The sequence below is a fragment of the Lampris incognitus genome, chromosome 4, assembly GCF_029633865.1.
Source record: "Lampris incognitus isolate fLamInc1 chromosome 4, fLamInc1.hap2, whole genome shotgun sequence".
Classification (NCBI taxonomy): domain Eukaryota; kingdom Metazoa; phylum Chordata; class Actinopteri; order Lampriformes; family Lampridae; genus Lampris; species Lampris incognitus.
Genome location: NC_079214.1, coordinates 23,708,584 through 23,727,556, shown reverse-complemented (window position 1 = coordinate 23,727,556; position 18,973 = coordinate 23,708,584). Strand labels below are relative to the sequence as shown.

The window sequence follows — 18,973 nt, the reverse complement described above, 5'->3', positions numbered from 1 at the left end:
TGAGCTGCTGAATTGACGGATCAGTGATTCATAATGCATGCTGCTGGCTTGATAGCCTGTGTCCCAAACCGCTCTACTGCTATAGTGAAGATGATGGTAGCCATTGTCTTCAGTTGGTGGTTTATGTGCCACTTTGCAGTCCCTTCCAGTATCCGATCCACGTTCTCATCAAACTGCTGCCACTCAGTCCTCTTATTGGATTTGGGTCATGGGATCCTTGGGTGAGCCAGTGAAATGCTGATAGGGGGTGTGGGTGAAACTAGAAGGTTCCAGACACTGTGGGCTGGCTCCAAGCCAAGTGTCTTATCCTTGCCTGGTGAATCTTCAAATCCCTCTCATTGTTGCAGGCCTTCCCACAAATACATTGCACTCTAATCATCATTAGTCCATTGTCCTGTGTTGTTAACCTTGCATCTGTCTGGCTGTGGTGCTCACCCCGGGGGGCATATTTTCCCTGAAGATTCCGTAGCTTGCTTGCTTGCCTTTCGTCCTTTTAGAAACTGCAGTTTGGGCTGCCAACTCTCCCTCACCACGGTTGTCATTTCTCTAGCTGCCTTCTGTCTCTCCAGCTGTTACCACTCTGTTCATGGTCATCACCTAATCAGTCCCTAGTCATCACTGGTGGTTCCAGAGAATTTCAGTTATTAGCATAGTAATAACTTTCTGCTCTGGGGTTTCAACTGTTGGCAATATATGGTTTGCATGGTCTGTGAAGCAACCCAGTCGTTGAGCACTACTGGTTTAAATCATTTCTAATGCTCATGTGTAGTTGATAGGGCATCATTTTTATGCAGAATATTCACACACCTTTAAAGCACCACATTCAGCATAGAGACAGCTATTACATATATTAATTATGTGCAAAGCTAAGTTGTTTCAATCATAAAAATTAAAACATAGTTGACAAATGTTGCTATCATATGCAATATTGACAGCATGGAAAATGCATCAAAGGTATGGCAAAGAAGTATGTCATTCTAACTTTTGTCTAATTTAATAAACTTAACATCCCTCATGAATATTTAATTCATAAAAAATGTCTTCTACAGTGGATATGAAGTGTTTACACACCCCTGTTAAAATGGCAGGTTTTTGTGATGTTAAAAAAAAAAGGAAACCATGATTAATCATGAACTTTTTCAACCTATAAAATTCAAGTGGAAAAACAAACCTTTTAAGGAAAAAAAAATACAACACTTACAATAACCTGGCTGCATAAGTGTGCACACCCCTAATCTAATACTTTGTTGAGGCACCTTTTGATTTTATTACAGCACTCAGTCTTTTTGGTGTAAGAGAGCGTCAGCTTTTCCCACTCTTCCTTGCAAAAGAGCCATCAAATTGCGAGGGCATCTCCTGTGCACAGCCCTCTTCAGGTCACCCCACAGATTTTCAAATGGATTCAGGTCTGGGCCTGAATCCATGGGCCATTCCAAACTGTTGATCCTCTTTTGGTGAAGCCATTCCTTTGCTGATTTGGCTGTATGCTTTGGGCCGTTGTCATGCTGAAAGGTGAAAGTCCTCATTTTCAGCTTTCTAGCAGATGCCTGAAGGTTTTGTGCCATAATCGACTGGTATTTGAAGCTATCATGATTTCTTCCAACTTGAATAAAGCCCCAGTTTTGGCTGAAGAAAAGCAGCCCCAAAGCATGATGCTGCCACCACTGTGCTTCACAGTGGGAATGGTGTTATTAGGTGATGTGCTGTGTTGTTTTTGTGCCAAACATACCTTTTGGAATTATGGCCAAAAAGTTCCACCTTGGTCTCATCATACCATAACACATGTTTTCCACATGGTTTTGAGAAACTGGATGTATGTTGTTGCAAAATTTAGCTGGGCTTGGCTTTTTTTTTTTTTTGATGTGGAAAAGGCTTCCTACCGTCTTACCACGCTGCCTCATAGCCCAGACATAGTATAAAGAATACAGGAGATTGTTTTCACATGTAGGGAGCAACCAGTAATTGCCAGAAATTCCTTCAGCTTCTTTAATGTTGCCGTAGACCTCTTGGCAGCCTCCCTGACCAGTTTTCTCCTTGTCTTCTCATCAATTTTGGAGGAACATCCTGTTCTTGATAATATCACTGTTGTGCCATATTTTTCCACTTACTGATGATTGTTTTCGTTGTGTTCCATATCTAATGCCTTGGAAATTCTTTTGTATCTTTGTATCCCTCTCCTGATCAATACCTTTCAACAATGATATCCTCCCGTTCGTGCTTTGTAAACTTTTTTGTGGACCATGGCTTTTGCAGTTGGATGCAACCAGTAAGATGTCAGGAAAATCCTACTAATCCTTCTAAACTTTATTTAGGATTAATCAGACTCACTTTAATTGATGGCAGGTGTATACTAACTACTACTTAACATGAGTTTGAATGTGATTGCTTAATTCTGAACACAGCCACATCCTCATTTATAAAAGAGTGTGCATACTTATGCAACCAGGTTTTGTATTTTTCCCCTGAAGTGTTTCTGATTGTTTTTCACTTTATTTATATAGGTAGCAATTTAACATTAAGGGGTAAACATTTCTGAAATGATTTATCTTGGTTGCATTTTTATACATCACAAAAACCTGCCATTTTAAAAAGGGGGTGTAGACTTTTTATATCCACTCTACATATCAGGCCTACTAATACGTATAGCTTTTGTTCCACCACACTGGCTTGTAGTTATAATTCTTTAAAATGTTAATTTTCCATGTTTACACACTCAAAAAATGGGATAAGTGCAGACTCAAAACAAATTTACTGCTATTTTTTGAATGTGTCTTGAATGTCAAACATTAATCTGAAATATGGAGGAAGGAGTTGCCAGCAAGGCTTTCACTAATAGGCTTCCACTGTACAAAGTCAAAAAGTGAGAGTTGACAGAAAATGATATGTTGTCGCCAGCGAACTGTGGTGTTTTGTCAAGTGATGCCACAAATTAAAAGTGTGATGTCACAAAAATGCAGCCTGCTTATGCCAACTATGTTCTCATCTTCAGATAAGATAAGTTTCAAGGTCTATGAGTCAACACCTTTTTCAAGCAACCACTCATCAATGCAACCGTTTTCTGTTTTGGAACTCACTCAGTCCAGCAGCTGCCAACATCTACTACAGAATAAACAGGTCTGGGAGGGGCTTAATTGATACAGGAAGGCATTGTGGATGTCTGCTGACCTGTTCTCCATCCCACAACTGCTTGCCACATACAGTAGCTTCAGAAAATATTCACCCTCCTTGAACTTTTTCTCATTTTAATCATGTTATACCTCCAAATTGTTATACATTAAACTAACAATGAATTTGACACGTATATGAAGTAAGAAATGGGAATTGTTCATTCCCCAAAGCAAATTTAATCCAAATCTGACAATCTAAATGGAGAGCATCTATGGACAGCTATTTTCAGGTAATACCTCAGATTTTTAATGGAACTCAAAGAGTTACTAAACCCTAGACCATTATAGTGAGTTTGCTGACATCTACAGGTTAAAAACCATGCAGGGACTGGCAACATGATTCAGAAAGGGCCAGTGTAGATGCAGGTCTTTGTTCCAACCAAGCAGTTATAAACCTGATTCTATTAGTCAACCAATAGTCTTTTCTAAGGACCTTGATTTGTAGAGGCAGGTGTGTAACTGCTTGGTTAGAACAAAAATCTGCACCTCCGCCGGCCCTTTGTGGATCATGTTGCCCATCCCTGAAAGGTTTACAACATACCAGGCTGGTTTCAGTACTCTATTATGTAAGCATGACAGGATAAACACACCTGCAGCTAATAAAAGTAATAGATTAGATGGGTGTGCAGTGGCAGATAAAGAGGCAGAGCCAGCGCTAACAATTGTCAATAGTACTGTCGGTGCTAGTTCTTTGGCACACCCAAATCAAATGGAAGAGAGGCCCAATGTATGATGTGCTGGAGAGACTATTGATCTCTGGACAGTTTCTCCATTTTCAGCCCATTAGCTCTGCAAATCTATAAGCAATGTAGCTGACATCTTGATGCTGACAGTTTTGTCCAGTTGCTCAATTTGTAGTGGCCCAATCTTGACTGTGTCATGACTGTAGCATATTTTACAATTTTTATCACAATGGACCTCATAATGCTACCTGGAAGGTTGCCAAAGCTTTGCCAGTCTTTATATTCTCCTGCATCTAAGGCCCTATGTAAAAAACAAAAAAACAAAACAAAACAAAACTGTTCTTGACGCTGAAAAGAATTGCTCTACTCAAGACTATCACTCAATAAATTATCTCATTCATTGGAAGCAGAATTATCCCACAGATGTCTTCAGTATTAATCTTGGGTCACATTTCATACTCATATTTAGGCCCTTCTCCATACAAATATATTGACTATAGTAAGACCATAAAAATCATCATATTCTTGTGGGCTTTAAAACTAAACAAACTATAACCAGTTATGTATAGTGTTTCCTGTAGTATCTTGTATCCCATGGCTATGTAAATACTATAATAAAGTAGGGAGTATTCCTACGGTGTTCCCATGAGGATTCTATCCTACTAGAGGATATTCTATATACTGTGGTTTTATTAAAGTTAATTTTCACATGAGTCTTAATTGGAAGTCTTGCGATATTATGAATTCTTATAAATACATGATGTGTTATAATGCATTATGTTTAAGGAATATAACATACACCTACACTCACTGGCCACTTTATTAGGTACACCTTGCTAGTACCGGGTTGGACCCCCTTTTGCCTTCAGAACTGCCTTAATCCTTCGTGGCATAGATTCAACAAGGGAAAGTTCCTCAGAGAGTTTGGTCCATATTGACATGATAGCATCACGCAGTTGCTGCACATCCATGGTGCGAATCTCCCGGTCCACCACATCCCAAAGGTGCTCTATTGGATTGAGATCTGGTGACTGTGGAGGCCATTTGAGTACAGTGAACTCATTGTCATGTTCAAGAAACCAGTCTGAGATGATTCGAGCTTTATGACATGGCGCGTTATCCTGCTGGAAGTAGCCATCAGAAGATGGGAACACTGTGGTCATAAAGGGATGGACATGGTCAGCAACAATACTCAGGTAGGCTGTGGCGTTGACACGATGCTCAATTGGTACTAAGGGGCCCAAAGTGTGCCAAGAAAATATCCCCCACACCATTACACCACCACCACCAGCCTGAACCGTTGATACAAGGCAGGATGGATCCATGCTTTCATGTTGTTGACGCCAAATTCTGACCCTACCATCCAAATGTCGCAGCAGAAATCGAGACTCATCAGACCAGGCAACGTTTTTCCAACCTTCTATTGTCCAATTTTGGTGAGCCTGTGCGAATTGTAGCCTCAGTTTCCTGTTCTTAGCTGACAGGAGTGGCACCCGGTATGGTCTTCTGCTGCTGTAGCCCATCTGTCTCAAGGTTCGACGTGTTGTGCGTTCAGAGATGCTCTTCTGCATACCTCGGTTGTAATGAGTGGTTATTTGAGTTACTGTTGCCTTTCTATCAGCTCGAACCAGTCTGGCCCTTCTCTGACCTCCGGCATCAACAAGGCATTTTCGCCCACAGAACTGCCGCTCACTGGATATTTTCTCTTTTTCGGACCATTCTCTGTAAACCCTAGAGATGGTTGTGTGTGAAAATCCCAGTAGATCAGCAGTTTCTGAAATACTCAGACCAGCCCGTCTGGCACCAACAACCATGCCACGTTCAAAGTCACTTAAATCACCTTTCGTCCCCATTCTGATGCTCGGTTTGAACTGCAGCAGATCGTCTTGACCATGTCTACATGCCTAAATGCATTGAGTTGCTGCCATGTGATTGGCTGATTAGAAATTTGCGTTAACAAGCAGTTGGACAGGTGTGCCTAATAAAGTGGCCGGTGAGTGTATTTGATATGGGCTGTGTGTATCTATCAGTCAATCAAGTTGCATTTTTATAGCGCTTTTCTAGCTGCAACAGCCACTCAAAACGCTTTACAATTAATTCACACACACACACACACATCATACACCAATGACATGGAAGTGTCAGAAATGCTGGTTCTCTGTGATTGAAAGAGGCATGTATGAACTGACAACCATTCAAACCACTTTGCCTTGAGTCCCTTGCTGGATGCAAGAGAAGCTGGTAAACATGATATGTAAAACTAATTGCTTATTGTACCCTAAACAACAATTGGTTTTTCCATCTGCCAAAAAAAAAAATTGTCAGCATTCATTCATCCTCCTAATTCCCTGTGTTTAAAATGTGAGCCTAAACAATTGGCTAATTAGTGTTTTTGTCCACAGAAATGAAAAATGTTAATTCTCTTGAGCAACCTTTATTTACTAAAAAGTCAACTGAGAGAGTGGTAATCTGAATTCATGGAGGTGGTAATACAAAGGAATTAATTGGAAAGATACCTTAAAAATACCAATTTTCAAATTCTGCATACTGGATTGCCTTTTCTTTTTCTTTTTTCCATTGACTTCAGTGGCAGGGTCAGTTTTGATATGAAAATGCATGACCTGGTTTTGTACCTGCTCCTCATAGGTTAAGGCAAAAGTATTTATCAAGAATTGCTGTATGTGTTCCATTGAAATTAATTAGCTTTGAATGCCAACACATGTTGCTCTGATAAAACCTACGCTGTTCCTGACCGAGCTGTTGGATATGTTTAGTGTGGGAGGACAATGGAGAAAAAAAGGACACACGCTGTTACAGATGCAAAATACTGCTGTTATTGAGTTCAGGCATTTAGACTGTGAATTTGTATGCTGTGTACTTATTCTAAGGGTCCACCAGAAACCTTTAAAAAAGCAGTACCTGGATTTCATGCATTGTTTTCTATGAAATGGTCCATCTTTGAACCAGGGACCTGTTTAGAGCCTAGCGCAGTGGATGCCTCACCTCTAGCATAAATTGAAGTAATTTCAATTTTTGCTGGATTACACAGCTTATTTGTAGCCACGTTTCCATCAAAGCATATGTATGCACATTATGTAGTATCACATTAGAAAGATGAATGGAGACTGCAGATTAAAAAAAAGAAAGAAAAAAACTTCCTCACTATCGCAAAAAACGTTTTACACTCAGTTGATGTGATTTTTGCTTTTGTTGACAGAGGGTTTATGTGCTAAATGGGCTAAACACATTTGTCCAAAAATAATTATATGACCCATCTGAACAGGACTAGCAAGAACACATTTGAATTTTGGAACCCTGTGAGATATATATTTAATTTTCTTAAAAGGAAAGATAATTTAAAACAGTGACTAATTGGGATGTCTTGTGTGTTTTGATATTTTTCTACAAGGATGGCATTCTTGTCAAACAGAATCCTTGAATGATAGCTTGGAAAATCCTATGTGGTTTGTTCGAAAGTAACAGTCCTTCCTAGATACTGACAAAACCGATACCAGGCTATTGCCCGTCTGGCTCAGATTGTAAAGAATTAACAAATAAAATTACATGCTCCATTAATGGTATATTTGATTAAAAGTGTTGTTTTAAAAGAAATACAGATTCTCCTCAAATGAATTGAGGATAAATGTGCTTATCTAGTGTAAAGCATCCTTGGGTTCCTTGAAAGGCACTACACAAAACTAAGTTGTTGTTGTTGTTGTTGTTATAACAGCCTGTTTATCCTTAAAGTGAAACTGTTAATGGATGCATTGTTTGCTTTAGCAGTCTGAAGGCTCTCCTCCAGCACTTTGACAGCCAATATTTAGATTTCAAGACATGTCTCAGATTACAAGGACCAAGTGTTGGTTACCAGCACTATTTAGTCTAGAAACACAGGAACCATGGAGCCATGTGGTCCAAGATTTGTCTGACTCTATGTTTTAGTGTTTAAAAAGGAATAACTCATTCCCAATGTTTTTAGACTCTTCTGTGGACAGTACCCATGGTTAAAGAATAAGTACAAATCACAATAAAAGAAAAATGACAACCGTATACTGTAGTTACACAGAAGTTGGCGAAAGCTCAATCAAACAGCCCACAGAGGGAGTGTGCATAGATTATCACCAACTCATGAGCCTATTAGTCTTTTTAAAGGAATTAACCAATACCTTTTGTTTGAGATTCCAGCAAAGCGTTGATAAAATAATTTTTGTGTCAGTTCTATGTGCAAGATAAAAGCCTGATAATCATGTTTGTTTCAGACTAATTGCTTTTGATTTTAAACAATCCATCTGCAATACACAGTGTGATGTAAACAACCCTTAAGCCATACTCACGAGTGAATATTCACACTAAAGACCAACTCAGACAATTGGCTAATGTATTAAACCATGTCCTGGCCCAAGGTACCAACCTGTCAGTGGTTGCCATAGAGGACATCAGTTACGTTACAAATCTAACATGTTTCACTGGCAAGCATCATTTAATAAACTCTCACAACAAGCTGTTAGATGATTGAGCTTCTACATGCTGGCATGTCATTAGGGTTATCAGGTGGGCACCTTCCCTCACTGATAATTTATTGAGGTTGGCCTCGGACACCTCAAGAAGATTCAACATTGCATGTTGGATCCATACCTATTCACATAGAATAGACCTTTCCACACTACTTTGTACATGCACTTAAACTTAACATAGAGTGTCATGTCCCTATCTACCAGTCTTTGAAACAAAAGGAGAAACAAAAGGCTTGAAATGGCCAAACCAGCAAATGAGAATCCAGATTGTATCAGGAATCAAGCCTGAGAAACAGATAGCAAGCGACAATGGATGACACCCTCTATACCCTGTTACTTGTTCTTAGCACTTATTGTATTCACTCATTAAAAAAAAAAATCTCTTTCTTGCATCTTTAGCACTGGTTTTGCTCTTAGATGCTTGTTTAGATGCGCTTATGACCTGTGATGACTAGTAGTTCTCCTGATTTCCTACGTTAAATGCACTTATTGTAAGTTGCTTTGGATAAAAGCGTCGACTAAATGACAGTAATGTAATGTAATGTAATACTTCGATCCTTGATTTGGATAAGGAAAAATTACACAGAAAAAAAGCCTTTTCGGGAAATGATGAGAGAAAACATTCACCACCAGAAATGGGAGAAAATGGGAGAAACCTCAGGAAGAGCATCGGAGGGGAGAGTGGTTCCCCTCTTGCAGGGTGAATAGCCATTAAATAAGTTCTGAGTGGGAAAGGTAAACAATGCCTTAAAAATCAATTTATAATATAATATAATAAAAATATTATAAAATATTATAATATTTTATAATATATTATTATAAAAATATAATATTTATTGCTCACTGACATCTTAGTTAGGTTCAGCCAGGCATATGCTATCTCTTATAAAAAAAGAAAAAACATCCTAGCTACTATCAGGCTGTATAAAGCTAATAACTTAGCATCCTACAAAAGCTATATACTTCAATCCTAAACCATCATACTTCACTAATATATCAGTAACACAGTGCAAGGCCACTGCAAACACTCAAACACTTCAAGCCAAAGGCTACTTCATCATAGTGCTGGCTTTATATTAGCTACGTGCTAATTGCATTTATTCTGCAAAGTTTTTGATCAAATTCAGTATGCCACCTCTTCAACCACAGCCACTCACTTCCATAGCAGCATCTGAAAGATACTTTAGTGCTTATTTCAAGATCCATCCATGAATTCCTTCTTACTTGGAAAAAATATAGCAGTTTCAGAAACAATCCTGGTAACCAGTCTATACAGGCCTCACCTTAGTCTTCCATCCACATTGCCTATCCTCAACTCTAGCACAGAATATTAACGTTTTCCTAAATATGTAACTCGTCTATTGGATCCTCCCACAGCTTAGAGAGCTCATCAAAATAAACAATATGCTGGGACAGTAACCACAGCAGCATATCTGGCCTCAAGCTATTACTAGCTTTTTCCTGGGGGACTGGCATATGGTCGGAAAAAAAAAAAAGCTGGAGTGGGCAGTTCATATCTATAAAGTATGGTTTCACAAGTACCATGCCATTAGAGGCAAAGTCAGAAAACCCAACCTATTTTCCAGAGATGTAAAAACATGCAGGTCTGGAAAGTAAAAGTCCTAACTGTATATTTGCTCAACCCATGTTCTAAAGCAGCTGATTTCACTGACTGGTTTCCCCCTTCCTACCTGAAGAGTAGTTTTAATTTGAATCAGCTGGTTTAGTCCATGGGTGGGGCAAACACATGGTTAGGACGTTTACTTTCTGGACCTGGTTTTAACACCTCTGCTCTTACCCAGAAGACAACACTACTTCTTCCTCTTTTGAGATTCAATACTGGCTTAATGCCACTTAGCGGAAAGAGTGATGGCTTAACAGAAAAGAACAAATAAAAAAGAAAGACACTGACATATTTTCCCTAGTAATACTTTATTTCTGATAACCCTTTTCATTGAAGTCTGAAAATAAATATCTGAACAACACAAAGAATAATTGTACTTCATTTACAGATGCAGTCTTTCCCTGAAATGTTCAGGGACTTCCTGCATGGGGTCATATGTGAATGGGAGCAGGGATCAGTATACAGGGACATTTTACTACCAATTTCCCGCCTCTGGACCATGTGTCATTTCAGGGAAAATGTCAGTAAGACCGTGTTATGAATGAAAGCAGTAACATTGCAGGGAAGTGCATGTAAAAGATTACATCTGTCTGACGAAAGACAGTTTCACATGGAGTGAGCAAATCAATCACAAGACTCCTCTGATGACGTATTTGAATCCGCGACGGTTGCCTTGCCTTATGGGTGATTTGATAACTGCAAGTTCTGCTTATCCTGCTCTCAGGGTTGCAGGGAGGCCCTGAGAGCAGGATAAGCGGTTTGGATAATGGATCGATGGATGAACGTTCTTTTTTTCAAGAAGGGCTGGAAACTGGACAGATTCAGAAATAGGGGAGCTTCTCTCAGTCCGCCCTGAGGATGAAATTGATAGGCAGCTATCTGGAACAGTTAGCAATGCTGTAGTGTATGAGAAAATAACAGGAATTTTACATGAGCGCAAAATAATGAGGCAGAAGAACCAATTCTTAAGTAAGATGAAAAGCTATACTAAAAAGCTGTTGCTCCGGGCACTACGGTTTTCTCCCACCATCAAAAAGACATGCATGTTGAGGTTAATACTCCTGTCTGTGCCCCTGACCAAGTCAATGGAAAGAAGAACTGGAGTTTGTCCCCGGGGACTGCATCTGCCCACTGCTCCTAGCTACACAGCTAGGATGGGTTGAATACAGACAGTACATTTCATTTGTATGTATGTAAAAAATGATTGATAAAGAGTATTGTATTGTATAGTATTGTATTGTATTCTATATATTTGGTGCTGGAAATCGTTTAGTGTGATAGGAACATCGACGGAATCCGGAGCAGCCCACAACAGCCAATGAGAGCCAAGCTGACTGGGAAGCACAAATTTCAGAACTCAGTTCAACAAAACAGTAGTTTTTTTTTCTTCACAAAATAATGCAAACATGAGCAGGTTGTGACTGACGATCAGCCTCCACATTTGTTTTGTTCTAAAGTGACTTTGGATCACAGGAGCTTCTGATACCTTCTTTGAATTTTGATAATGGCATTCAAATTACTGCATCACTGCTAGTTGCTGATTTAAAAGAAAAACTCAGAGTGATTGATCATTCATATAGTGGTTAAGTGTCAAACACGCTGGTCGTTTAAGTCTAAACGTCTAGTGTAGACACTGAAAGACCAAAAAAAAAAAAAATCTGCCCTTATCTTTGTGGTCTCCCACAATTTCAGTATCAACCAGAAGAGTGCACGTAGTAGACTGCAGATCTCCACCAGGCATACGTATCTCCCCTTTTCTGATGTTCAAACTTGACGACAAACCCTTTTCTTTTCTTTTTGGCCTACCGGGAGAAGCGAAATACTTGCACACACAGACAGAAAAATTCGTGTTTTTCCTGCATTTATAAGAGTTTTGCACAGTGCCTGAGTCGGTTGAACGGGACATATGGAAAAATAAAGTTGTTAATATGTAGCGCTCAAGCTAAAAAAAATAAAATAAAATAAAATAAAAAATCTACCTGCTGAAAACGTTTTGCCTGTCAGTCTGTGGATGTGCAGCCTCCTAGGCAGACCCTTGCAGGAAAGTGACAAAGTCTAACATTGGAGTGATGGAGATCAGGTTACCACAATTTCAAAGCCCTTATTAGAAGGTTTCAAATGGGTTTAACCGTCGTGGTTTTCATGATATAAAACAAATAAATATGAATGGCTGCTCTGCTGATTGACTTTCATTCATAAAACAATGGTAAGAAAACATAGCTCAGCTGTGGGAAATGTTTTGTTGTAGCTACTGGGATGATTTCCTGCTGTGACTGTTTATTCCTACTCTTGAAATTGTATTTTTATAGCGGAGTTTTAACGCTGGAGAGACTATGATACTTCCACATGGTGGCGAGGTGAATACGGCGAATTATTTTTGGTTCATCCAATGTTCCTCCAGTCCTCCTGTGCTGAGATCAGCAGGGAATGGTTTGCTGGCTTGCAAAATACGATCAACTTTCCATTTATTTTCCAGACTCATACCCAAATGCAGTGTTTTGGTTTGGATACTGTCGCTACCCGATCTGACTCAACTGTGGATGTGGATCGCACATGCGCACGGCTGACTCAGAGCAAGCGCGATGGAAAGCAGCGTTGGTCGCGAGCGAGCTTGATAGTGAATGAGAAGAGGGAGCGGCAATAGCGAGAACACATGCTTTTCGAAGGTTTTGAATCACCGCAACTAGGAGAGGTTCTTCATCATACAGTCGTAACTGTGTTCAAAAATCTTTAGGCTACAGATCCAGTAGTTTGTGAGATTAGCCACGGGCAGACACACACACACACACACACACACACACACACACTCGTTTCACTCTCCTTATGTGGACCCCTCATTGACTACATTAATTTCCTAGCCCTTAACCTTAACCACGCAAACTACACTCCTAACCCTTACCCTAACCTTAACCTAACCCTAATTCTAACCGTAACCCTAAAACCAAGTCCTAACCCTAAAATATACCCTTTTCCTTGTGAGGACCTCTGAAATGTTCACACAAGGTAGTTGCTGTCAGGTTTTGCTATCCTAATGAGGACACTTGGTCCACATAAGGATAGCTAACCATGTACACACACACACACACACACACACACACGACCAAACGCACAATCCCCTCCAGGCTACCACCTGGCAGAGATTGTTAAGATTAGAAAAGCCCTGTAATGTGCCCAGCCTAAGTAAACTGACAATCTCTATGCCATGGCACTGAAGAAAATCCCACGTCCTACATGAAGCCATAGGACAACCATCGTATTTTGTCCAACTGAATTGATTCTATGGTGTTTAATTGATAGCACATCCCTTCATTGTATTGATGTATACTGATTTTTTATTTTTTTTATTTTTCTGGACTGTGAGAAGCCTCCAATTTGTGCCTGTTGCAGTCTTATGCAGAAGGGGCCAGTGTGGGTGAAGGTTTTTGTTCTGACCAAGCAATTACACACCTGTGTCTCCTAATTAAGTTCCTCAGCAGTGACGCCACTGGTTGATTAGTGGAATCAGGTGTGTAACTGCTTGGTTGGAACAAAAACCTGCACCCACACTGGTCCTTTCAGGATAAGATTGCCTACGCCTGACCCCCAGCAAAACATTTGACATGATAAGCAGGCAGCGTTGACAATTTTTTGAAGAAGAAAAAAATCAAATGTATTGAAACATGCATGTGTTTATTGGTCTTTTTATTGACTTAACTTGAACGGCATGGTTACAAATGTTGGCCACTCACTGACACTTTTCGTTTTGGGATGTGTTTGTATGTCACAGCTTTGGGATTCAGCACGATGGCAACGGTAATGACTGTGAACCCATCGGGAAAAGACCTTTCGTCATGTCTCCACAGCTCCTGTATGGAACTGCAGTTCCCAGCTGGTCGCGTTGCAGTCGGGAATATATCACCCGCTTCCTTGAGTGAGTACTGCACATATGACTACACCACTAAAGGCGTTGGTACTCCCTCACTTTATGCAATGTATAATTTTTCAGTATGTTTCCCCCTTTATTGGATATGAACAGTGCAGGATATGGTGAAGACCTGATACACTTTAAACATTTTAATATACAATACTGCTTTGATCAGTTTGAGCCAGTTTGTCCAAGCTCACTAACGTAGTGTAATGTGCATGGATAACTAGACACGTTGGTCCTTAACCAACAGATCAGCCTTTCTAGTCGATTGGTTAACGTTGTAGCTTGCGGAGCGGGAGACACGGGTTCGCGTCCCGGCTGTGGCGGTTCCCGGACTGCCCCCCGAATTTGCTACAATACTCTTATTACTGAGTCATATGGCCTTCATTTCTTAGCCAGCTGTCTGGCCATAATATTTTAGCCGCAAAAGCAATCTTTGAAATTCTAATGAATACATAATATGGTCGGTCTATCTCATGCAGTTTAAAAAAAAAATGACTCGGGTTAAATGATGGTTAAATGATGACTCAGACACAGAAGTAAAGTTGAGGGCTGTTTACTTGTTTACCCTCGTCAACTTGCTTTCTTACAGTGCTTTTCCGGAAACTCTGTGAAACTGAAAGTAAATACACAAGCAGTTGTTCTTACTGTAAGTAAAAAGAATGTAGAAATGTAAATACTTGCTTGATACTACATAATTAAACAGATGACTGCGCTACACGTGACAGAAAGGGTTTTAGGTAATTATAAATCTCCCGAAATAGGAAAAACAAAATATGCATCAATCCTTATCCATAAAGATGAAATATGTAATGCGAACTTAAAAACAAAGCTTGTCCGGGTAGCGTAGCGGTCTATTCCGTTGCCTACCAACCCAGGGATCTCTGGTTCAAATCCCCCCCTGTTACCTCTGGCTTGGTCAGGCGTCCCTACAGACAATTGGCCATGTCTGCAGTTGGGAAGCAGGATGTGGGTATGTGTCCTGGTCGCTGCACTAGCGCCTCCTCTGGTCGGACGGGGCACCTGTTCAGGGGGAAGGGGGAACTGGGAGGGGGGATAATGTGATCCTCACACGTGCTACGTGGCCCTGGTGAAACTTCTCACTGTCAGGTGAAAAGAAGCGGCTGGCGACCCCACATGTCTCGGAGGAGATATGTGGTAGTCTGCAGCCCTCCCCGGATCGGTGGACGGGGTGGAGCAGCAACTGGGGTGGCTTGAAAGACTGGGGTGATTGGCCAGATACAATTGGGGAGGGGAAAAAAAGGGGGGGATTCAAAAAAACAAAACAAAGCTCTCCAAGGCTCTACACAGCTGGATGCAAAATATTAAACGGAGAGTTCTGCAGCAGGGCTCCAGCACTCTCTCCCTCTTGAAGGAAAATGCCAGACAGAGGGAGTCATCTACCAGGCATCAGTGACAAGAGAAGACAACTGCAAAATGGACACTTACATTGGACTAACAGAGGGCCCTTTTAAAATTAGGTTTAAAGCACATATGAGTAGCTTAGGAATGAGCATGCAAGAAATGCAACGGCCTTAAGCCGCCACGTTTGGTCCTTGGTAAACAAGAATATTAGTTAGTCTGTTTCATGGAAAACCCTCACGAAGAGCAATGCATATTCAGTTAACGGGAAAAGATGTAACCTATGTATGCTTGGCAGGGAAATATTGTATTATTTGCAAGCCTGATATGTCCACCTTGAATAGTAGAAATGAATTGGCCACCAGCTGTAGACACAGAAAAAAAAATCTGCTTTGCAATTACAAGTGAACCAATGTCTTTATTACCCCCCCTAATCAGAATACTTTATTCATCCCCAAGGGGAAATTGGATGATAAACGTGACATTTATTAGATGTTATATTTTTATATTTTAACTGTCTGCCCTTCTAACTGTTCCCCAGCACCACTCCTCATTTGACGTTACCTTGTTATATTTTAAATGTGTGCTTTTACAACAGTGCCCTGGCCCTTTAAATCCTTGCTTTTTCAAAACAAGCCCCAACCTACCCCATTGGTTGTAATGTTTTCTATCCCCCCCATTGGTCGCTGTGCATCGTAACTACCTACCCCATTGGTTGTAATATTTCAAATGTTTTCTATCCTCTCATTGGTTGCATTCCACCGTAATTAGGGGTGTAACACAGGGCAACATAATATGTATTGACTGGGTGTTTTTCTTTGTTGTTTAACCACACTGGCAGCTGATGAGTGCGTGACGCACGAAACAAGCCTGTACTGAAATGTGTTAAAGTTGTTTTTTTTTCCTCCTACATTTATCTTGATATTCCACTCCTCATTTGTTGAGCACTTTTATCGACGTCATTGATGGTTTCCGGAAAAGGAAAAAAAAACACTGTGTGTGTGTGTGTGTGTGTGTGTGTGTGTGTGTTTGCATTTTACATGCAAATCATTAGAATGTTAATTTTTTGATGTGACCAATGCAGCACCAGCATAAAAAAATATTTTGAAGTGTGGAGAATTTTTATCTCACTTAACCTCTTAAGAAGTTTTATTCTTCTTTGAAGGTAGGCTGTCCGTGTTAGGAAAATAATTGAATAATTCTCTTTTGATAGATAAGCTATAGACAAGTACTTGCTCTACCTGACAATAACATTGTCTTATCTATCTGTGTACCTATAAATAAGATGAGAAGAGGAATGAAAGTCAGTGGGAGCAAGATGAAATACATACGCGTGAATGAGCGGTAGGACAGCGGAATGGTGAGGATGCAAGGAGTAGAGGTGAAGAAGGTGTATGAGTCTAAATACATGGGATCAACTGTCCAAAGTAACAGGGAGTGCAGAAGAGAGGTGAAGAAGAGAGTGCAGGCAGGGTGGCGTGGGTGGAGAAGAGTGTCAGGAGTAATTTGCTACAGATGGTTTTTTTTTTCTTGCCCTTTTGTATCTGTCTAGGTGGGAGAGTACTGCTGGCATCATGTGTGGCTGCCGCTTCTCCCGCTCGTAGCCCCCCTTCCCATCCACCGCTGTATGTTTGTGCTATGTTTATCTGTTGTCTTGTTTCACCCTGTTTATTGTAAATCGACTTTGAGTGTTAGAAAAGCGCTATATAAGATTGATTTTTATTATTATTAGAAGGGTACCAGCAAGAGTTAAAGGGAAGGTTTACAAGATGGTTGTGAGAACAGCTATGTTATATGGTTTGGAGTCAGTGGCACTGATGAAAAGACAGGAGGCGGAGCTGGAGGGGCAGAGTAGAAGATGCTAAGATTTTAATTGGGAGTGACGAAGAAGGACAGGGTTAGGAACGATTATATTAGAGGGACCGCTCAGGTTGGACGGTTTGGAGACAAAGCAAGAGAGGCAAGATTGAGATGGTTTGGACATGTGTGGAGGAGAGATGCTGGGTATATTGGGAGAAGGATGATGAATATGGAGCTGCCAGGGAAGAGGAAAAGAGGAAGGCCAAAGAGATGAGGTTTATGGATGTGGTGAGGGAAGACATGCAGGTGGCTGGTGTGACAGAAGAAGATGCAGAGGACAGGAAGAAATGGAAACGGATGATCCGCTGTGGCGAAAGTAGTAGTAGTAGTTATTTATATATGTACCATTTAAAATGTAATAAATTCAGAGGCAAGTACAACGAGTTCAAATACAAATAAGACCTGGGGCCGTATTCACCAAACATTTTATTGTACTGCTCAGCGGTCCCCCAAATAGCAGTAATGATTTCTAGCGAAGCGTTTCCTCTTAAAATCTATTCGCAAAGCTGCTCAGACCAGCTTTTATTAGGAACTCGGGAGAAATCTTAAGCTAAGAGAAAGGGCAGGGTTGACTTCATTGCTATGGATGATGATGGACTGACTAGTCAAGTATATGTTCAGCTAATTATCAGCCTCTTACATATGGGCAGCTCATAGACAAGAAGCGGATATGCATATAAGCAGGCTTTTAATTATCAGACTAGAATAACCATGGCTGATATGTGAAGCTATATTGTGCAAACGAAAATGAAAACCAAACTGGATGCAAGAACAGCTTTTACTTCTTGCCCAACTTGTGCATGTAAGGAAGGACATTTAAGAAAAATTTGGAGTTGGGATAACTTAAACGAAGCATGGGAAAAAATATGCTTGCAAATAAATGCGGTTTTCCCACTTCTATCCAGAACTACCGATGACTGTGAAAAAGGGCAGAGTTTGCAGAATTCAAGTAATAAACAACTGCCACAGGTAACAGGATATAAGGCCAATTATTTTCAACCACACGAGACCACAATGTTTTATTCTCTATCATTCAATGTATTTAGCCTATACAAAAATGAACATAAATGTATTTATACATACATGAACCTCGCTATACATGGCATCGCAGACAACCTCTTACCAATTGCAATTGGAGGAGAAAACATCCACAAAAAAAAAATCCCATTATCATCTCTTTCTTTTTTTATCCCCCCCCTTTTTTTTTTCCACCCTCAATTTTACCCATCCAATTACTCCACTCTTCTGAGCCGTCCCAGTCGCTGCTCCACCCCCTCTACCGATCCGGGGAGGGCTGCAGACTGCCACATGCCTCCAATACATGTGGAGTCGTTAGCCACTTCTTTTCACCTGACAGTGAGGAGTTTCACCAGGGTGAGGTAGCATGCGTGAGGATCACACTATTCCCCCCCAGTCCCCCCCCCCGAACAGGCGCCCCGACCGACCAGAGGAGGCGCTATTGCAGCAACCAGGACACCCCCAAACCCGGGTTCCCACCCACAGACACAGCCAGTTGTAGTTGTGTCTGTAGGGACGCCTGACCAAGCCGGCCCATTATCATCCTTGATAAAATGTTGAATACAGTGCAGCAGGGCTTCTCAAAGTCTGGACCGTGGTCTGCATCCGGACTGAATTGCAAGTCAATCCGGTCCCAGCCCGTACCTCATATTATGAATACAATATGTTATGAACTGTAATGTTTTCTATCATGTGTGTTGTTGCTGCCCAGTTCACACATTAATGTTACACTGGAGAATTTGCTTTGGGGGTGGTGCAATGCTTTTGTTGCACTTACAGTAACGTAACAAGTGTAGTTGTCATCAACTCGAGTAACACTATCTTCACTTCACCTGGTT

The 18,973-nt window shown here is 40.7% G+C and overlaps 1 protein-coding gene across 1 annotated transcript in view; it reads left to right on the top strand.

Moving 5' to 3' along the window:
• LOC130111994 (A disintegrin and metalloproteinase with thrombospondin motifs 7) overlaps window positions 1-18,973 on the top strand; it is a 212,530-nt gene that overhangs the window by 85,875 nt on the left and 107,682 nt on the right. The window contains exon 8 of the mRNA XM_056279305.1: window positions 13,755-13,898. Within this exon, the coding sequence (XP_056135280.1) occupies window positions 13,755-13,898 (144 nt within the window). The remainder of the gene's footprint in view (window positions 1-13,754; window positions 13,899-18,973) is intronic.